We start from the raw sequence: 16,808 nt of genomic DNA on the forward strand, positions 1-16,808 counted from the left end.
TATAATCCCTTATTTCCCCAATAGAGGCACTCTCTTCTTTACTAAACTACAGAGCTATGCTCTTTTCCTGACAAGCGAGACAGTCTCCTATTTCTAGCAGCTGCCCTAGGGGGTAGGTTTTGTACTAAATCAGTCTCCTCCTCCCTCTGGCAGCTGCCACTATTATTTCTTTTCGCTTCCCCTATAGAATCACTCTTCTTTGCTAAACTGCAGAGCTATGCTCCTTTCCTAACAAGCACGACAGTCTCCTATTTCTAGTAGCAGCCTTAGGGTGTGGGCTTGGGACTGAATCAGTCTCCTCCCCACTCTGGCAGCTAACACTATTATCCCTAGTTACTTCCCCTGTAGAGGCACTCTTTGCTATATTGACGAGGCTCTCCTTCTTACCCAATAAGCCAGGCTAAAAGCTTTTCCCACTGGCTGTCGTTGAGGTGGGTTTGGGATTGAATCAATCTCCTACCCCTTCTGGAAGCCGACACGTATTTCCCCTGTTATCTGCTATACTGTCAAGGCTCTTGTTTTTTGATTCAAGCATATCAAAACACTAACAGCTGCTACGAAGGTGGGGGGAGAGTGACTGAGCCTGTGTGACCACATTCGGTGGACGTGCACATTGCTATACACTCTGAACACCAGGTGGCGCCGTATTATGCAAGTAAGTGTCAGAACTCTGCAGGTGAATGTCGACTGTATGAACATTATATATAATGGTGGGTATCACATTATAGGTAGAGATGACGGAGATGTATGGGGGAGGGGCAGTGAAGAATTGCAGATACTTACACTGTAGAAGCTCTGGATCTTCTAGGAGAAAAAAAAAGAAAACATGCAGTCACTAGAGGACAGAGTACGGTATGAGCCAGACATGTGCTCCATACGGATGGACAGAGGAGCACAGCGCTTCGATCATAGCCATATTGCTGCCAGTCTCCTTACAAACTTTTGTAAAGTTTTAGACATGAGCAAATCCACTGGTAACTTATGAAGTTCATTTTGAATTTCCCCAAATTTTGGATTCAGTCGATCCCAACAATTTTGGGATTCGATTCGCATTAGTCCAGCAAACTGGTGGCCATCTGTCCTTACGTCGCCTCTTCAGCTCCTCGATTCTTCTGGGCCCGAGACTAAGAATTGGCCACACGTGGGGGAATGGGGCGATGCATGGGCTGACAACCGCTGGGACCCTACATCCCGAGTACCTGGGCTTAACCACATGCACATCCTTCTAATAAGGGTGCCGAGGAGTATGAGGCACTTTACCATCTCTGGTGGTCCCGTTAAGAATGAATGGAGCAGATGTGAGAATGATCAACCACCGATTCTCAGGATTTTGGGGGGTCCTGTGGCACTGCCCCCCAGCAATAGGGGATAACTTCAAAACACACTTTTAGTAAAGTCAGCTGTCAATCAAAGCAGCACAAGGGGTGGAGCTAAAGGATCTACCTTTCCCAAAGCTCCCTGTTAACATTTGAACCTAAAGACGTTTTTCTCCAAACCTCACCCATGGGTTAGGAACCTGAAGTTATGTTATCGATTTCGGACAGGACAAATCGCAACAAGTGACGTAATAATGACATATAATACAGGCAGATTGTGATACAATAAGGCAAATCTATTTCTGGGTCAGGAGAAGTAATTCACACAGGGACTTGGGTCAAAAGTAGGGACTATCCCCCCAAAAGGGGACCAGATAGGAAGAGCAGTCTGTGCATTCACTGCATGCAAGATAGGAACTTTGTAAGTGATAGACTAAAGTTCCAAAGAGTAAATAACATTTATTTTATTACTCTCTGTTATCAGCCATTTCAGCGGTAGATTATTTTGCAATAGATTAAGTGACAGGGAGGTCATCAACAGCAAACTTTAAATTTGGGGATGTTTTTCCTACCCACCTTGCTGTTCCATATGGACGCCCTCCCGCTGAGCTGCGGGGGGAGCGGTGTCCCCGGCTGGGAGTTGGGCAGCTGGGCATTGCTCTGGATGGTGGTGGGCACGGCTCCTGGAGGTGGAGACGTGGGGGTCTGGGCACTGGGTGTCCTCTCAAAGGAGTTTTCTGATCCTTTCTCCACCATATTCTCCGGCTCGATACCCGACAAACGTTTCCGCGTAGCGGGGGAGTTGCTGGGCGTGCTGCGAGGGGTGATGCTTCCAGAGCTGACGAAAGACACACGAAAAGATTATTAGAAATCAGACCAAATACAGGAGGCCTTATACTCCAGTCATATCCAGAGCTGCAATCACTATTCTGCTGACCGACGCCAGCTCATCTGCACTATATATGCTTTGCAGCTCTGGAAGTGACTTTGCAGCGCTGAATGGATGATGAGAGTTCATTTCCTTGTGGGTTGAGGGTTTTTTGTTTGTGTGAAGTCATCCCTGGGTAAATAACGCAATTTGCATTAAATGCAGGATGGGTGGGGGGAGCACGCCGGGGGGCCGCATGTCACAAATTAGCAACTGTGAAGTCAGACATCATGGCTACATCTGAGGTTGACAGGGGACAGCCATGGGGGTGTAGAGGCAGCAGATACAGTCCAGCCCTGGTGCCTGAGGGTCTCAAAGGTCTCTCTGCCACATAAGATGCCAGAATAAGTGACACATGGCAGATTCAAAGTTGGGGCCCAGAATCTCCAAGTTACACCTTTACCCTAACCCTTAAATAATCACGTCATGGTGCAACCTCTTCTGGAAGCCAATTATGCCACATTCTCCACTCCTCTCCCCTCCATGTTTCGCTGTATCCCGCCCTTCCGCCCTCTCATCTCCGTGTTTTGCGGCGCATCCCACCCTCTCATCTCCGTGGCGCAGTGCATCCTACCCTTTTTGCCACAGGTGACACTTCCATTACTCCTACGATCCCAGCTACTGACGATAACTAATAATGGTGTCCTTGTTACTCTACACATCCGGGACTGTTGATCTCCAGCTATGAAGAAAGATAAAAGCTTGGAGGGTCTGCACTTTTGTGTACATGGCCCCCCCCTAGGTACAATGGCTGCCTGTTTACAGAATAGCCTGTCATGCCAACTTCAAAAACAAATCGGCACATTAAAGTGCGGAGCGGGTGCCAACAGCGGCCCGGCTCGCGGGGAATGTTTGGTTTATAACAAAGGACTGTCATAGGGTGAAGAGAAGGAAGGAAGGAAGCCGGCCAACATTACGCAGCAAACAGGAACACTTCATCCTCTGCGGCCGCCTCAACAGCAAGCCTTTAAAAGGGAACTCCGCCTAATACACCCAATGATATATTGTGCACGGGGGTCAGTGCAAAGGGGCTTTAGTGCAAAACGTCAAAAGGGGAACTACGCCTAATACACCCTCTGATATATCATAGGTGGGGTTCAGTGCAAAGGGGCTTTAGTAACTCACAGATCCTTTTAGTACTATCTTCAGAAAAGTCTTTATAGCACATTAAGGTGGCATTACCCTTTAAGGATTGGTCCGTAGTGTTGGGTCCCAGGTTTAGTTCCCAGGTCCCAGGTTTAGTTCCAATCAGGGGGAGAATACTGACTGTCTGGACTCCTTTATGCGACATTGATATGAGTCATCACTCCACATTAAAGGTGCTTTATCCAGATCAAACCATAATCGATTGCCCAATTAGATCAGTCACATAAGATAGGAACTATATACATGCCATTGCTCTGCTGAAGAGCTTACAATCTAACTTCACCATGCAGAAGACTGAGGCAATTCCAAAACCACCAAAATATAAAATAAATACAGAATGTAGCCTCTGTATGCAAGAACTGAGCTCAAGAGCTTACACTCTAGTGTTCAGCATCATAACATATAAAGTATTAACCCTTAAGGGCTGAGCTGATGCACTAACCATCACCATAAATAAAAAGCATATGATGTATACAGATTCTATTAATTCATTAAGGCCAAACTGAAGAGCTTACAATCTATACCCGAGAACAGAGGGTATAGTCTGCGCCAAGCAGTTTACAATCTAGCTATCTCTGGAGGATAGTATAATCCAGAGTCAAAGAGCTCACAATCTAGTTTTTAAGGGGATTATTCAGACTCAAAACATATATCGAGAGATGCAAAACCAATACTCGGCCAAAGAGCTGACAATTTGCTGTTTTAGTAATAAAAGTACAGTCTATTTAGTATGCTACAGCCATAAAAACAGGTACAGAAATTAAAAGTGAAACTTACAACATCCTATTTGTGCAGCCCCCTCCGCCTGCCCTTATGGAGGCCACTTTTCTTCAGATGCTACAAGCTATTATCCCTGCATACAAGGCTAGAGCAGGTGTCCGGAGCAGCTGGCAGCCCCCTATCCCCTTCTCTCCTGGCTTTCTCTGCTCATAGACAGATGCTGCAAGTGAACAGGGTGACAGATGTCAACTGGACTCAAAACATTGCTGCACAGTGCTGCCCCCAGTGTTTGTAGCTGAACAATGCAGCTTGTCAGCCGTCATTGCATGGAGCCCTGTGGCAGTTAAGAGCATACAAGGATCATAATTTACTTCTCTAGAAAAGAAAAAAAAAAACTTTATCACTATGTAATGAAAAAGTTTTGCAAGTTTCTAGTATACTTTGTGCTTCAATTTCTCACTAGTGTCAAGATCTCTGCTTGCTGATTGAGAATGCAAACATCCAGAGGCTAAAAACCTGTGCAGACCTACGGCCTCATTCAGACATCCATTTTTTTTTGCATACCAGTGATCCGTGTTCTTCAGAGAATGTGAATGCGTCAGTCCGTCATCTTTCGCAGAACGGACGTTCCGCGCAAAATTGCGCAGACATGTCTGATTTTGATCCAAGTGTCAGAACAAAATCGACAATTCAAGCCTATGGGTATGTAAAAAAAAAAAAAAAAATCTGATGTCCATTTTTGACTGCCTGCTACATAGGAAAAGATAGAGATACTTTTTTTTCTCAAATGAGAAAAAACTGATGTAAAGTCTGATAAGTGGAAAAAAAACACCAAAAAAAAAAAAAAACACTGGTAAAACTTGGACTGATTTTTGCATGCGATAAAATCACTGACATCTAATGAGCCCTTATCCTGAAGGTTTGTTATGATATTATGCACCATTCCATATATGCCTACATTTTTCCTGTACTGACACATTGTAACAAACTTCCAGGGAAAAATAAACTTTTTTTTTTTTAATTGATGCATTTTGACCACAGATAATTATCTAGACTGGAAACATCTGAAACAAATCCATCAGTGGTAAGATCTATACAGGGATTTCAGAATTAAAAAAAAAAAAAAAAAAAAAAAAAAAAAACAGAAGGTAAGTGGAGATCTTGAAAATGGTGAAGAAATGAAACACAAAAAGGTCCCAATTCATTATTTGTAGGTTGTTTAAATCACTTTTCTCCGGTTTCTTCGTGCCAAATTCTTTAAAATGGCACATAAGCAAAATTATTTTTAAAGAAAAAAAAACAAACAAATTCATGATCTTTTAGAAAGTTACACACAACTCAATTATTCGAGAAACAATGTCAGGTGTATAAAACAAAACAAAAAAAACAAAAAAAAACTTTTTTGGGGTTGGAGAATATTTTGAAAAAAATTGAAACTTTTTTTTACAAAGTTGCAAATAATGATTTGGCCGTACATTTCTGAATTATAAAACCGCATTCGCAATGGTGAAAGGAGAAGGAAAAAAAAATAATAAAAAGCAGATGAATAATAATAACTAGAAAACAGATTTCGAAATAGGGGGGAAAAAAAAGTAAAGTAGTCGCAAATACAGTAATGAAATCGGGTGATTCGGGTCCAAAAAAATATTGGAAAGCTGCAGAGCTTCTCATTCTAGGAGATAGATCACATAGATGTTTGCAAGAAACTGTTCTCTGTGTTCTATTTGTTTACAACAATGTATCAATTTCTCCTGCAGTTACACAATGCAGAAGAATCACATGAATGTTTCCAATCACTCAATACACTTTCATACCAAAGAAAAATAGAAGTAAATGCTGATACATCACCCTCAGAAGAAATCCAGAGCATCCTTCACAGATAGAAGAGCCTGTGTGTATACATGTACATGGGAGCCACAAAAACTGCCCCATCCCCCACCCCCTCATTGTGTCTGTATAGGGAACAGCTGAGGAAACACTGGTCCTGGCTGCTCCACCTGTCACATGTCTCTGCCATGGTCAGAGGATTGCACATCAATGGTCACCCCCTAATCCATGCTGTGATAGTTGCAGATTTGGGAACCAATTTGCCAGTTTTGCAAGGTAAGGGAATAGTGGTAATGTGTCCCAAGGAATCCTATGGACTAAGGGTCCAATTCATTATTACATTTTCTCCTATATATTTTTAGTTCACCAAATTCTTCTTATGAGTTGCTCCAATTTTGATTTCTTCTTGTTCGGGTTTTTTTTGTTCTCAGTTTGCCGATTCGTTATTTGCAACTTTTTTTAAAAAAAGTAGCAACTTTTTTGAACAAATGAACGCCCGCCCCAGATTATTACCGTAGTTATTATTAGATTATTTTTTTTAATATATATGTCTGAAATTTTTTTTTGCACAAATTGTTGCGTTTTAACAGATCATGAGATGACGTTTTGGTGTAAAAAAAAAATATATATATATATATTCATGATCATTTTTTTTTTTTATTTTGTGCAAAATTCTTGAGCTAAAGTCAGTCATTTTGGCGTAAAAGAATAATTTTAAAAAAATCTCAGAAGACAAAAAAAAATGAATTGGACCCAGAAATCATTGACTGTATTCAGGACTCGTCTCGCCACTTTCATGGTTTCCTATGTTAAAAAAAAAAAGTTGTCCAGGACCAACTTATATATTGTGCCACCAGACAGTGCCATCCACGAGATGAGGTTTTCTGTTCAGTTCCAACCTGATGACATCACTGTTGCTCCTGGTGATGTCAGCATGATGATGTCATCAGTCTTCGGCAGCAATGTTGGAGGGGCTCTATAAAAGGGTTAGTGTAAAAATTATTATTTGGGGTCTCGTTCAAGTTGGAGGAATATTTTATAATACCGTGTCCCTATCAGGACCTCACAGCCCCATATATATATATATATATATAAATAGGAGGCGGCAGGAAACTGCAGCGCTTTTCACTTCATATTTGTTTTAAGAGACTTGCATTGAATTAAACAAATACAGAGCGAATCGCTCCGGACTGGGTGGGAAATCTGCGTCTCCGGGGAGGTCACAGCGACTTTGAGAAAAGGACGTCCACCCATTAGCAAAGAAGTGTAAAAGTAAACTCTATGCACTTGAAAAAGTAGGTCGTAGCCCCGACGCGCGATTCCTGTGTCATGCTCCGCCTCTTAGTTTTTTTCTGGAGTTCCCCTTTAAGCAATACATAACTTTCTCGAATACCACATGTATTTTTATCCAATATGGGCTCCCTATATCTAAGCCCGGCCATATTTTTTTACTAAACGTCCACTATATAAAAGCAATTAAAGGATCAATATCACTTCTTCGCTGCACTATGAGTTCCAGCATGCACAGACTTGAGTTTTCAGATGATTGGTCTGGCATATGGGGGTTCCCCTTTAAATCCATCTCCTATAGCTACTGTACTTTGCAGACCGCACATCCATCTTTGCATATCCATCAGCAATGTAAACACTCCGGCGAATAAATAGATCTTCTCAAATATTTAATCAGCTCGGTCATATTTACCGTGGCGGGGGTGCAGAACAGATTGTGCACAACCGTAAGAGACTTCTGCGTCCTACGGTCAAGATTGATCCAATATTAATGGCCAGCAGCAGTGGGATATATATAGGAGGTGCCTATTGCAAAAATTAATCCAAAAAATAGCGCCACCCCTGATTTACAGGTTGAAACTGGTATTGCAGCTGAGCTACATTAAAGTGAATGGTGCAGAGCTGCAATACCACGCACGACCTGTAGGCAATGGGTGGTGCTAGATAATATCTTCGCCTACACTTATTTATTGGCCTTATATATGGGTTGCCCCAATGCCCCTGAGACACCAGAATCTTCCAACCTGCAGAAGTGACATTTGCCGGAGGTGCAGAACTAATTAAGACACTGAGTAAACTTTGATTCTTGGCCGCAGTTATTGCTTCCATGTAAGTCATGTGACGGCGGCGCTGTGCTGTACGCCCCGAGGTGACACGTGTCCTCCCTATGTACGCCCGTCTCTTCTTACAACATCTGCCAAGGTGTCATCAATCTCCTGCATCCACATTAATAGTGACAGGCAGATGTTACCAGCCCGGGCTGTGTAGGTGTCAGTGTAGTATTCTATTCGTGCACCAGGAGGCACAGGATGAACACTGATCACATTACTAGAACACAGAACGTAGGTGATCACGGTCAGTGCGGTATATGATGTATGGGGGAATTCCTATAGTGCACAAATATAAAGACGTGCTGCCACATTGGGCTTTTCAGCAGATCCCGCTCCACTCGCTGCTCCTGATGTTATTTATTCCCTCGGTATAAAATATGACTTCTGCACAGGCGACAACATAGATATAAATATCATCCGGGGGTCTGTACGACCGCTCACGCACCAAACATCATCATTGTGTTTTATTATACTCCCATAATGTCTTCAATAAAAGCGCTATATAGTACAGGACACCACAGTACACCACAGTACAGTAATATGGAACGGTACGGCACAGTGCACATATAATATCGCCATATGATAGCCCCAATACTAGATATAGTGTATAATAGCAGTGCACATATAATACCTCCATATTATAGCCCCAATACTATATACAGTGCATAACATCACAGTATCATAGTATTGCACATATAATACCGCCATGTGATAGCCCCAATACTAGATATAGTGTATAATGGCAGTGCACATATAATACCGCCATTATAGCCCCAATACTATATATAGTGTATAACCTCACAGTATAGTGGTATATAATGGTAGTGCACATATAATACCGCCATATTATAGATCCAATCCTAGAGATATGTATTTAAAACCACAGTACAGTGATATATAATCCTACTATACCTTGCACATATAATACAGCCATATGATGGCTCCAATACCAGAGATTTATAGTGTGTAAAATCACAGTACAATGGTATAAAACGGTATGGCACAGTGCACATATAATACTGCTATATTATAATGCAAATAGAAAAATAATCAGCTCACTCACGGAATGGAAATCCTAGATGAACGGATAAAATCTTGTAGCACGGTAAGTTTTCAGTGTAGAAATGGTTAAGAAAATCCAGCCAGAGGGTCACTAGAAACTGCAGACGCATTTCTGACAAACGCAATCAGTAAGGACGTTTGTCAGAAACTCGTCAGCAGTTTCTAGTATCTGGATTTTTATGGCCATTCAATAAATATGGATTTTGAAGACCATATGGCTGGATTTTCTTCGCCCTTTCTACTGCTATATTATAGACCCAATACCAGAGATTTATAATGTGTAACATGACAGTATAGTTGTATATATTGTAACCAAGCTATGTCTTCAATAACAGCGCTATATTGTGTATAACACATTAGTACAGCTATATATACCAATACTGCAGTGCACATATAATGCTTCCATAGATCTTCAATAATGGCGCTATATAGTGTCTAATGCCACAATGCAATGACCTATAATGGGATTATATAGTGCACGTATAATATCGCCATATTATGTCTCCAGTATCAGCGCTGAATAGTGCGCAACACCACAGAACAATGCATAATGGTACTACACAACACAGAATATCGCAATAACATGGCTCCAATAAGTGTTATATAGTGGATAACACTAAAGGAGTATATATCAGTACACATATAATACTGCCATGCAATGCTCACATAAGTGCTGAAATATCAAAACATGACTCCATATAGTTCAAAGATCAAACTGGGACCAAATAATATTGCTATGTAAATGTCACATACTCTTGCACTGGTGTGTGCTCAATTATCGGTGCAGTTTCTAATTTATGCAACCAAATACTGCAACATAAGAGTCAAAATAATACTGCCATATAGTGGTTACATAAAACAAATACTCATGAATGATACGTGACGCACAAGGTATCTTTATGTAATATGAGGACAACATCCCGTCTCCTACAACATCATTCTGCAAATATGAAATGCTAAAAGTAATGACCTCCTCTCCTAAAATACTCTGTGCTGCTGGTGACCGTTTCTTTTTTTTAACTATGTCTTTGATTATTGACAGCAGATTATAGAGCAGGAGGAGCTGAGCAGATTGATATATACACTGCTCAAAAAAATACAGGGAACACCGAAATACCACATCCTAGATCTGAATGAAATCTTCTCATTGAATACTTTGTTCTGTATAAAGTTGAATGTGCTGACAACAAAATCACACAAAAATCATCAATGGAAATCACATTTATTAACCAATGGAGGCCTGGATTTGGAGTCACCCCCAAAATTAAAGTGGAAAAACCCACTACAGGCTGATCCAACTTTGATGTAATGTCCTTAAAACAAGTCAAAATGAGGCTCAGTATTGTGTGTGGCCTCCACGTGCCTGTATGACCTCCCTACAACGCCTGGGCATGCTCCTGATGAGGCTCAGTATTGTGTGTGGCCTCCACGTGCCTGTATGACCTCCCTACAACGCCTGGGCATGCTCCTGATGAGGCTGAGTATTGTGTGTGGCCTCCACGTGCCTGTATGACCACCCTACAACGCCTGGGCATGCTCCTGATGAGGTTGAGTATTGTGTGTGGCCTCCACGTGCCTGTATGACCTCCCTACAACGCCTGGGCATGCTCCTGATGAGGTTGAGTATTGTGTGTGGCCTCCACGTGCCTGTATGACCTCCCTACAACGCCTGGGCATGCTCCTGATGAGGCTCAGTATTGTGTGTGGCCTCCATGTGCCTGTATGACCTCCCTACAACGCCTGGGCATGCTCCTGATGAGGCTCAGTATTGTGTGTGGCCTCCACGTGCCTGTATGACCTCCCTACAACGCCTGGGTATGCTCCTGATGAGTCTCAGTATTGTGTGTGGCCTCCACGTGCCTGTATGACCTCCCTACAACGCCTGGGTATGCTCCTGATGAGTCTCAGTATTCTGTGTGGCCTCCACATGCCTGTATGACCTCCCTACAACGCCTGGGCATGCTCCTGATGAGGCTGAGTATTGTGTGTGGCCTCCACGTGCCTGTATGACCTCCCTACAACGCCTGGGCATGCTCCTGATGAGGCTCAGTATTGTGTGTGGCCTCCACGTGCCTGTATGACCTCCCTACAACGCCTGGGCATGCTCCTGATGAGGCTCAGTATTGTGTGTGGCCTCCATGTGCCTGTATGACCACCCTACAACGCCTGGGCATGCTCCTGATGAGGCTGAGTATTGTGTGTGGCCTCCACGTGCCTGTATGATCTACCTACAACGCCTGGGCATGCTCCTGATGAGGCTGAGTATTGTGTGTGGCCTCCATGTGCCTGTATGACCACCCTACAACGCCTGGGCATGCTCCTGATGAGGCTGAGTATTGTGTGTGGCCTCCACGTGCCTGTATGATCTACCTACAACGCCTGGGCATGCTCCTGATGAGGCTGAGTATTGTGTGTGGCCTCCACGTGCCTGTATGACCTCCCTACAACGCCTGGGCATGCTCCTGATGAGGCTGAGTATTGTGTGTGGCCTCCATGTGCCTGTATGACCACCCTACAACGCCTGGGCATGCTCCTGATGAGGCTGAGTATTGTGTGTGGCCTCCACGTGCCTGTATGACCACCCTACAACGCCTGGGCATGCTCCTGATGAGGCTGAGTATTGTGTGTGGCCTCCACGTGCCTGTATGACTTCCCTACAATGCCTGGGCATGCTCCTGATGAGGCTGAGTATTGTGTGTGGCCTCCACGTGCCTGTATGACTTCCCTACAATGCCTGGGCATGCTCCTGATGAGGCTGAGTATTGTGTGTGGCCTCCACGTGCCTGTATGACCTCCCTATAGCGCCTGGGCATGCTCCTGATGAGGCTGAGTATTGTGTGTGGCCTCCACGTGCCTGTATGACCTCCCTACAACGTCTGGGCATGCTCCTGATGAGGCTCAGTATTGTGTGTGTGGCCTCCACGTGCCTCTATGACCTCCCTACAATGCCTGGGCATGCTCCTGATGAGGCTGAGTATTGTGTGTGGCCTTCACGTGCCTGTATGACCTCCCTACAACGCCTGGGCATGCTCCTGATGAGGCTGAGTATTGTGTGTGGCCTTCACGTGCCTGTATGACCTCCCTACAACGCCTGGGCATGCTCTTGATGAGGCTGAGTATTGTGTGTATGACCTCCCTACAACGCCTGGGCATGCTCCTCATGAGGCTGAGTATTGTGTGTGGCCTCCACGTGCCTGTATGACCTCCCTACAATGCCTGGGCATGCTCTTGATGAGGCTGAGTATTGTGTGTGTGGCCTCCACGTGCCTGTATGACCTCCCTACAATGCCTGGGCATGCTCCTGATGAGGCTGAGTATTGTGTGTGTGTGTGGCCTCCACGTGCCTGTATGACCTCCCTACAATGCCTGGGCATGCTCCTGATGAGGCTGAGTATTGTGTGTGGCCTTCACGTGCCTGTATGACCTCCCTACAACGCCTGGGCATGCTCTTGATGAGGCTGAGTATTGTGTGTGGCCTCCACGTGCCTGTATGACCTCCCTACAACGCCTGGGCATGCTCCTGATGATGCTCAGTATTATGTGTGGCCTCCACGTGCCTGTATGACCTCCCTACAACGCCTGGGCATGCTCCTGATGAGGCTGAGTATTGTGTGTGGCCTCCACGTGCCTGTATGACCTCCCTACAACGCCTGGACATGCTCCTGATGAGGTTGAGTATTGTGTGTGGCCTCCACGTGCCTGTATGACCTCCCTACAACGCCTGGGCATGCTCCTGATGAGGCTGAGTATTGTGTGTGGCCTCCACGTGCCTGTATGACCTCCCTACAACGTCTGGGCATGCTCCTGATGAGGCTGAGTATTGTGTGTGGCCTCCACGTGCCTGTATGACCTCCCTACAACACCTGGGCATGCTCCTGATGAGGCTCAGTATTGTGTGTGTGGCCTCCACGTGCCTCTATGACCTCCCTACAATGCCTGGGCATGCTCCTGATGAGGCTGAGTATTGTGTGTGGCCTTCACGTGCCTGTATGACCTCCCTACAATGCCTGGGCATGCTCTTGATGAGGCTGAGTATTGTGTGTGTGTGGCCTCCACGTGCCTGTATGACCTCCCTACAACGCCTGGGCATGCTCCTGATGAGGCTGAGTATTGTGTGTGGCCTCCACGTGCCTGTATGACCTCCCTACAACGCCTGGACATGCTCCTGATGAGGTTGAGTATTGTGTGTGGCCTCCACGTGCCTGTATGACCTCCCTACAACGCCTGGGCATGCTCCTGATGAGGCTGAGTATTGTGTGTGGCCTCCACGTGCCTGTATGACCTCCCTACAACGTCTGGGCATGCTCCTGATGAGGCTGAGTATTGTGTGTGGCCTCCACGTGCCTGTATGACCTCCCTACAACACCTGGGCATGCTCCTGATGAGGCTCAGTATTGTGTGTGTGGCCTCCACGTGCCTCTATGACCTCCCTACAATGCCTGGGCATGCTCCTGATGAGGCTGAGTATTGTGTGTGGCCTTCACGTGCCTGTATGACCTCCCTACAACGCCTGGGCATGCTCTTGATGAGGCTGAGTATTGTGTGTGTGTGGCCTCCACGTGCCTGTATGACCTCCCTACAACGCCTGGGCATGCTCCTGATGAGGCTGAGTATTGTGTGTGGCCTCCATGTGCCTGTATGACCTCCCTACAACGCCTGGGCATGCTCTTGATGAGGCTGAGTATTGTGTGTGTGTGGCCTCCACGTGCCTGTATGACCTCCCTACAACGTCTGGGCATGCTCCTGATGAGGCTGAGTATTGTGTGTGGCCTCCATGTGCCTGTATGACCTCCCTACAACGCCTGGGCATGCTCTTGATGAGGCTGAGTATTGTGTGTGTGGCCTCCACGTGCCTGTATGACCTCCCTACAATGCCTGGGCATGCTCCTGATGAGGCTGAGTATTGTGTGTGGCCTCCACGTGCCTGTATGACCTCCCTACAACGCCTGGGCATGCTCCTGATGAGGCTGAGTATTGTGTGTGGCCTTCACGTGCCAGTATGACCACCCTACAACGCCTGGGCATGCTCCTGATGAGGCTGAGTATTGTGTGTGGCCTTCATGTGCCTGTATGACCTCCCTACAACGCCTGGGCATGCTCTTGATGAGGCTGAGTATTGTGTGTGTGGCCTCCACGTGCCTGTATGACCTCCCTACAACGCCTGGGCATGCTCCTGATGAGGCTGAGTATTGTGTGTGGCCTCCACGTGCCTGTATGACCTCCCTACAACGCCTGGGCATGCTCCTGATGAGGCTGAGTATTGTGTGTGGCCTCCACGTGCCTGTATGACCTCCCTACAACGCCTGGGCATGCTCCTGATGAGGTTGCGGATTGACTCCTGTGGGTTCTCCTCCCAGACCTGGACTAAAGCATCCGCCAACTCCTGGACAGTCTGTGGTGCAACGTGACGTTGGTGGATGGAGCGAGACATGATGTCCCAGATGTGCTCAATCAGATTCAGGTCTGGGGAACGGGCGGGCCAGTCCATAGCTTCAATGCCTTCATCTTGCAGGAACTGCTGACACACTCCAGCCACATGAGGTCTGGCATTGTCCTGCATTAGGAGGAACCCAGGGCCAACCGCACCAGCATATGGTCTCACAAGGGGTCTGAGGATCTCATCTCGGTACCTAATGGCAGTCAGGCTACCTCTGGCAAGCACATGGAGGGCTGTGCAGCCCTCCAAAGAAATGCCACCCCACACCATTACTGACCCACTGCCAAACCGGTCATGCTGAAGGATGTAACAGGCAGCAGATCGCTCTCCACGGCGTCTCCAGACTCTGTCACATGTGCTCAGTGTGAACCTGCTTTCATCTGTGAAGAGCACAGGGCGCCAGTGGTGACTTTGCTAATCCTGGTGTTCTGTGGAAAATGCCAAGCGTCCTGCACGGTGTTGCGCTGTGAGCACAACCCACATCTGTGGACGTCGGGCCCTCGTACCACCCTCATGGAGTCGGTTTCTAACCGTTTGTGCAGACACATGCACATTTGTGGCCTGCTGGAGGTCATTTTGCAGGGCTCTGGCAGTGCTCCTCCTGTTCCTCCTTGCACAAAGGCGGAGGTAGTGGTCCTGCCGCTGGGTTGTTGCCCTCCTACGGCCCCCTCCACGTCTCCTGGTGTACTGGCCTGTCTCCTGGTAGCGCCTCCAGCCTCTGGACACTACGCTGACAGACACAGCAAACCTTCTTGCCACAGCTCGCATTGATGTGCCATCCTGGAGGAGATCCCACAGGAGACCATCCGCAACCTCATCAGGAGCATGCCCAGGCGTTGTAGGGTGGTCATACAGGCACGTGGAGGCCACACACAATACTCAGCCTCATCAGGAGCATGCCCAGGCATTGTAGGGAGGTCATACAGGCACGTGGAGGCCACACACAATACTCAGCCTCATCAGGAGCATGCCCAGGCGTTGTAGGGAGGTCATACAGGCACATGGAGGCCACACACAATACTGAGCCTCATCAGGAGCATGCCCAGGCGTTGTAGGGAGGTCATACAGGCACATGGAGGCCACACACAATACTGAGCCTCATTTTGACTTGTTTTAAGGACATTACATCAAAGTTGGATCAGCCTGTAGTGTGTTTTTCCACTTTAATTTTGGAGGTGACTCCAAATCCAGGCCTCCATTGGTTAATAAATGTGATTTCCATTGATGATTTTTGTGTGATTTTGTTGTCAGCACATTCAACTTTGTACAGAACAAAGTATTCAATGAGAATATTTCATTCATTCAGATCTAGGAGGTGTTATTTCAGTGTTCCCTTTATTTTTTTGAGTAGTGTAGTTTTGTGGGAAACGATTCAGTATAACCTGTGGTTTTAATCATCCAAACCTCGGCTTCTTCTGGGGTTCTCAATCCAGTGGGTGGTCCTATCAGCATGTGCATACAGAGACCTGCCAATCATTGATAGGACCGCCCACTGGATTGAGAACCCCAGAAGAAGCCGAGGTTTGGATGATTAAAACCACAGGTTATACTGAATCGTTTCCCACAAAACTATATATCAATCTGCTCAGCTCCTCCTGCTCTATAACATGGGGCTCACAGATTGGATGGCATTTTTATGTTGACAGGTTCCCTTTACCCCCTTAACGACAAGTGGGAAACGATGAATGGAGCAGGCCCAGGAGATGAGCCTCCGCCATTCCTGGCAGATTATGCCTATGTTATTCTTCTATCATCTCTTTGAAGACTACAAAATAAAGTTAAAAAGTTAACAAAAAAAGTTATAGAAAATATTTTAAAAAAAATCCATAAAAATTTGAGTCCTCCCCCATTAAATATAAATATAAAAAAAAAATAAACATCTGGTATTAAGTTCATAAAAACCTGACCTCTTAAAATATAAAATGAATTACCCTGATAGAGAAAACATCAAAACCTCATCATTTAAGTTTTTTTTGCTTTTTTTGAGGGGGGGGGGGGGTCACCACAGAAAATTAAAAAATGGTATCAATAACAGCGTAAGGTTAGCCTGCAAAAAACAAGCGTCGCACAGGTCCATCAAGCACAAGATGTAAACGGAATATGGCGACACAAGCAATTTTTTTTTTTTTTTTTTTTTTTAATAGCGTTTTTTTTTTTATTGCTGTAATTGTACAGACCTGGAGAATCATTTTTACCGAACAACGAATGGAATAAGAACAAAAGTGAAAAACAAAAACAAAGGAAAAACTTTT

General features: G+C 45.6%; 1 protein-coding gene across 7 annotated transcripts in view; it reads right to left on the minus strand.

The window, feature by feature from the left end:
- GRAMD1A (GRAM domain containing 1A) overlaps positions 1-16,808 on the minus strand; it is a 180,933-nt gene that overhangs the window by 25,652 nt on the left and 138,473 nt on the right. For 5 of the 7 annotated variants that reach the window (XM_073655677.1, XM_073655678.1, XM_073655681.1 and 2 more), the window contains 2 exons: positions 1,893-2,154; positions 784-804 (listed from right to left, as the gene is read on the minus strand). In XM_073655677.1, the coding sequence (XP_073511778.1) occupies positions 784-804; positions 1,893-2,154 (283 nt within the window). Of the gene's footprint in view, positions 1-783; positions 805-1,892; positions 2,155-4,167; positions 4,354-16,808 lie in introns of those variants that run through there. The other 2 variants (XM_073655682.1, XM_073655679.1) reach the window with 2 other exon arrangements.

This window comes from Phyllobates terribilis, unplaced genomic scaffold (genome assembly GCF_046119375.1).
Source record: "Phyllobates terribilis strain yellow unplaced genomic scaffold, ASM4611937v1 Scaffold_12__6_contigs__length_324123572, whole genome shotgun sequence".
NCBI lineage: Eukaryota > Metazoa > Chordata > Amphibia > Anura > Dendrobatidae > Phyllobates > Phyllobates terribilis.